Source organism: Arachis ipaensis, chromosome B10 (assembly GCF_059453495.1).
Source record: "Arachis ipaensis isolate K30076 ecotype BB chromosome B10, ASM5945349v1, whole genome shotgun sequence".
NCBI lineage: Eukaryota > Viridiplantae > Streptophyta > Magnoliopsida > Fabales > Fabaceae > Arachis > Arachis ipaensis.
Window position 1 is genome coordinate 13,829,391 of NC_142435.1, and position 4,719 is coordinate 13,834,109.

The 4,719-nt window shown below is 32.3% G+C and overlaps 1 protein-coding gene across 1 annotated transcript; it reads right to left on the reverse strand.

Moving 5' to 3' along the window:
- Nucleotides 1–837: 837 nt before the first annotated feature.
- LOC107624543 (cytochrome P450 78A5) lies at nucleotides 838–3,555 on the reverse strand. Its single transcript, XM_016327042.3, has 2 exons — nucleotides 2,460–3,555; nucleotides 838–1,678 (listed from the first exon to the last, which is right to left on the reverse strand). The coding sequence occupies exons 1-2, from the start codon at nucleotides 3,468–3,470 to the stop codon at nucleotides 1,085–1,087; spliced, it is 1,605 nt and encodes a 534-aa protein (XP_016182528.1). The 5' UTR covers nucleotides 3,471–3,555; the 3' UTR covers nucleotides 838–1,084.
- Between the last annotated feature and the right edge of the window lie 1,164 nt (nucleotides 3,556–4,719).

The following is a 4,719-nucleotide window of genomic DNA, read 5'->3' on the forward strand; positions in this document are numbered from 1 at the left end:
AAAGTTTTTAAGAAGGTGTGCCTAGTCATACTCTATCCGAGTACATAGTATAAATGGAAAAAGACTTACTCTTTTTGAGAGGTACGTCACTCTTATAACTGTAATTGACCATTTATTCGTATGGATTCTAACTTTAGTATTGGAGTGTTCTTGCAGGTGGCTCCACCCGCCGACAAATAGACCAAACACGTTGCTCCAACAACTCATGTCCAAGTCCAGATCTTCTCATTCCCTTGTTCCGTTATTTACCTCACCGATCCACCAAACACTCGAGCAACCAAACATATAGTTATGTAAAATGTTACCAAATATTTTAAAATATATAGTTATGCAATTTTACTATTTAACAATATTTTTTATTTTTCAAATAAAAAATATTAATTTCTAAGTAATAAAAAAAAGTATTATCTTAATTTTAAGAGCATTTTTAAATAATATTATAAAAGTTATATAACCACCGTAATAATTACTACGATGATAGCCATAGCCATACTAGTATATTGAACCATCCAATATATATATGTTTACAACTTTTTACGTACTTTGAAGATTCATCATAATAATTATTATTTTTACAATATGTGATTTTAATTTCTATCTCTGTGCAGGGATATCTTTTATTATTGTTCTTATTTTACAGAAATTTAATTTCGAGAAAGTTAATTTATATCAATCTAATCCAATAATAACACGAGTTTATTAGATTGTATATATATTTAGAGATATCCCATTCTTCAATTCAGGATGTCGTCCTTATTAATAATTAATAAACCAAACAAAATGACGAACATACGAATCTATTTGAAAATAAAGAAACGGAGAAAAAAGCACACCATAAAGCAATAAACTAATAGAACTTCATTTTACAATAAGCTGCAGTTTCCATTTTTCACATTCTTAGAGATAGCGAGATATATAGTCTATCTCTTCTTTACTTTACTACAAAGTTTCATTGCGTATATATTGCATGCCTTGAACTCAACTATAGTGCAATAATGTACTTATTACATTTACTATATAATATATTTCACACTATTGCACATTTTGCACCGTTACGAGTTCAATAAATTATTACGGCGTTATTCTATCTGCAAATCACTTGGCACCTTAAAGGGTTTTTCATCTCATTAGAGAGCTTGAGGCATTCTGAAAGATCCACAGGCTGCACCGGAACCCATATGTAATGGTGGAGAAGTTTAGCAAGCCAGAGATGAACCGTTGCCAAGCCCAGTGCCTTACCGGGGCACACCCTTCGGCCAGCACCGAAGGGTGCGAGCCTCATGTCCGATCCCATGACGGACACATCTTCCTTCATGAATCTTTCGGGGTTAAAATCCCATGGATCTTCCCATACAGATGAGTCATGTGCTATTGCCCACATGTTGACCATTGCAGTTGTGCCACGTGGCACTAAAACTTTGTCTATCTGGACATCATGGATTGCAAGCCGGGCCCATGAGAGCAATGGACCTGGTGGATGCATTCGGAGAACCTCCTTCACTATGGCTTGGAGGTAAGGGAGATTTGGGATGTCCGTGTCCTGCACGTGACCGTTCGGGCCCACGCAATCGTCGATCTCCCGGCGGGCTTTGGTTTGTATGTCTGGGTGTAACACCAGCCTAGCCATGGTCCATTCAAGGAGTATAGCAACTGTATCTGTTCCCCGGAATATCATTTCCTGCACAAATCAAATATTAATATAAAATATATATTAAAATATAAAATACACATTAAAAATAAATTAAATAATATATATATTTATATATAAATATTTAATAATTAATTTTAATATATAAATAATATTTTTATTTAGAATATATAATACTTGGAAACAGTAAAAATTAGTCAAAAGAACTGCAAAAGGAGAATTTTTTGGTGTCAAAAACATTTGTGTCGAATTTGCTTAAGGTGAAAAATGAAAAGGTGAGTCCTACCTTTTATATTTGAGAAATGCTAGGGGCAGTAATTTTGGTGTTTTATAACCATCAATTGGCTACAATAGTGTTTTTAATGGTGTAAAATTATATCTAATGGTGGAAGATTACTCACTTTTATTTTGATGGTTAAATGCTGATCACAAAACACAAAAATTGTTAGTCCCTAGACTTTTCCTTTTATATTTGTCTCAAACAGATAAACTTGTAGGCATAATAGAAGAGATTAAAAAACGGATTATTGGCTGCTTTGTTTAATTGTTTCCATGAATTTATCCATAGAATATATATTAAAAGCGGCATGCCTGATTGATTATAGTGAGGTGTATGTCAATAAACACTAGTGACTAGTGAGCTCACATTAAGCTTGGAATACTTTTTCCCTATTGAATAATGCATTATTTCTCTCAATCTTTGAATATATTATTTAATTTAAGTGCTTAATGCAACGTGTGATATATCTATATATATTTGGTGTAAGTGGCTGAAAAGAGAGAGTGAGAGAAGAGAGAAAAGAGCACATACCCACAAAATAGCCACCATATCTGAATCACTAAACCTTTCTTCTTTGGGCAAAGAAAGCAAAGCGCTAAGAAAATCACTCTGTCCAACAAAATCCTCAGATTTTTTTCTGTTTTCAACAATTTGACCCACCACAGTGTTGACCTTAGCCGCCAATTTTTGACACCTTCTTTTCACTCCATAGAAGTCTAAGAACTTAAAAGGGAAATAATCTTCCCAGTTGAACATGGAAATCAACTCATACCCTTCTTTAACCATTTCATCCAAAACCTCTCTTGTTTTTGAACTCATAGAATTATTATTACTACCAAACACACTCTCCAAAACATTGTTAAGAGATCCTTCTTGTAATATTCCCCTAACTTCTACCACCCCTTTCTCTTCCATCTCCTTCCACGTTCTCTCCACCATTCCATCGGCCACTTCTTGCCTGAGACTCTCTAGGCCGGAAATACTTCGTGGAGAGAACATGTGCGTGGCCGCTACCTTGCGAAGGTGGTGCCAGTACGTGCCATAGGGTGCAAACCCTATGGCACGCTCAAACATTAGCAACCTTGCTGACTGTTTGACTGGACGATCTGAAAAACTAGAACCACATAGAATTTGTCTTGCGGTGTCAGGGTGACTGCTTATGATAACAGGTTGGGACCCTAAACTCACTGCCATGAGTCTTTTCGCATTTAGCGAAACGGCCATGGCAGCGAGTTTCCTATGGGCTAGGGAGCCCATGTAGGGCAAAGTCCCCAGTATGGGCCAGCCCATAGGACCATGGATTTTTTCATAGTCCTTGTAAAGTTTTTGGTAGTTTCTCCATGCAAAGCCTCCTGGGACAAGCCAATAGTTAAGGGAGATAGCAAGAAGAGGAAAGGCTGTGGTGAGAAAGAGAGTAAGAAGTGACCATAAAGAGAAAGAAGAAGAGAAGATGCTTTCAAATGGTGAGTTTGTTCCAAGAGAAAGAAGTGCTAGAAATATGGAGATAAGTGAAAATGAGCACAATGATGGCAAGTACTTCATGTTTTGCTTGGGGAAGAAAAAAAAAGGGTAAAGGATGAGAATCGGGGGAAAGAGTACTTAGTGAAGATGAGAACGGAGTGTTTGGAATTAGTGAAGATCCATTGTAGGTTTATATAGAGTTTGGAAAGTGGTGGTGGAGGTTAAGCATATTTGGTTAAGAAGGTAACCATGGTTAGGCAAATGATATGTCATATTCTAAAAGAAACCATTTTTTAAATTATTTATGTATCAATTTACATATTTAGTTTCTAAAAGAAATTATTTATTATAATATAATATTCGATGTTTTATTATTGCAATTAAAAAAATGGAAATTATTTTTTTAATATTTTCATTTGTTGAACTTAAGAAGAAATATAATATTAACAACCAGAATGTGTTGATTTGGTGTTTTGAAAAAAAGTAACTACAAATAGTGTAATGTTTGGGAGTTGTAATGGGGGGAATTATAAGGCGTTATAACCTATTCTTTATTTTTTTAATGTATTTATTTTTATTTTTTGATTAATAATTTTAAATGTAATAAACACCTAATGATAAATATTATATATATTATAAATATAAATTAAATGAAATGAAATAATTTTTTGTTATTATCTCTCTAGCATACTCATAATACATATATTCTAAACACCCTTCACTTTATTATCTTTAAGGCTAAACTATAATTTTGATACTGTGTTTACATTAAAATAATAAATTACCAAAACTACCGTAAATAGATTTATGTGGCCGCTGATATAAATAATCTAGATTCTAGAAAGATGAACTAAGAGGTTGCGGGTTATAATCTCAAAAAATATGAACAATAAATAAGTATTTAAAAAATTTAAAAACGTAATAAAAATAGTTAGATATTAAATTTATATTCTAAAAAAAATTTTAAAAATTATATTTTCATGCAAATTTTTATGGGCATTATTTGAAAAAAAAATTCTTTTTATTCTTAAAATTAATAATTTTATGATAAGTGAATTTTTTAAAAGAATTATTGTAAATGATAAAGTTGTTTTAAAAAATAAAAAATATTCTACAGATAAAAATTTACTCCGATTTTTGTGTATATTTTTTAAATAGTTATTCAAATATCTTACCAATATTCGGATTAAATAGATAAATTGTTGATTAAATACAAAAAATTTTTTGCCACTTATAAAAGAAGACTAAGTACTTTTTTCGTTCTTAAGGTCTGGAGTAAAAATCAAATTCGTCCCTAACTTTTTTTTATTATTAAAATCATCTTTAACGT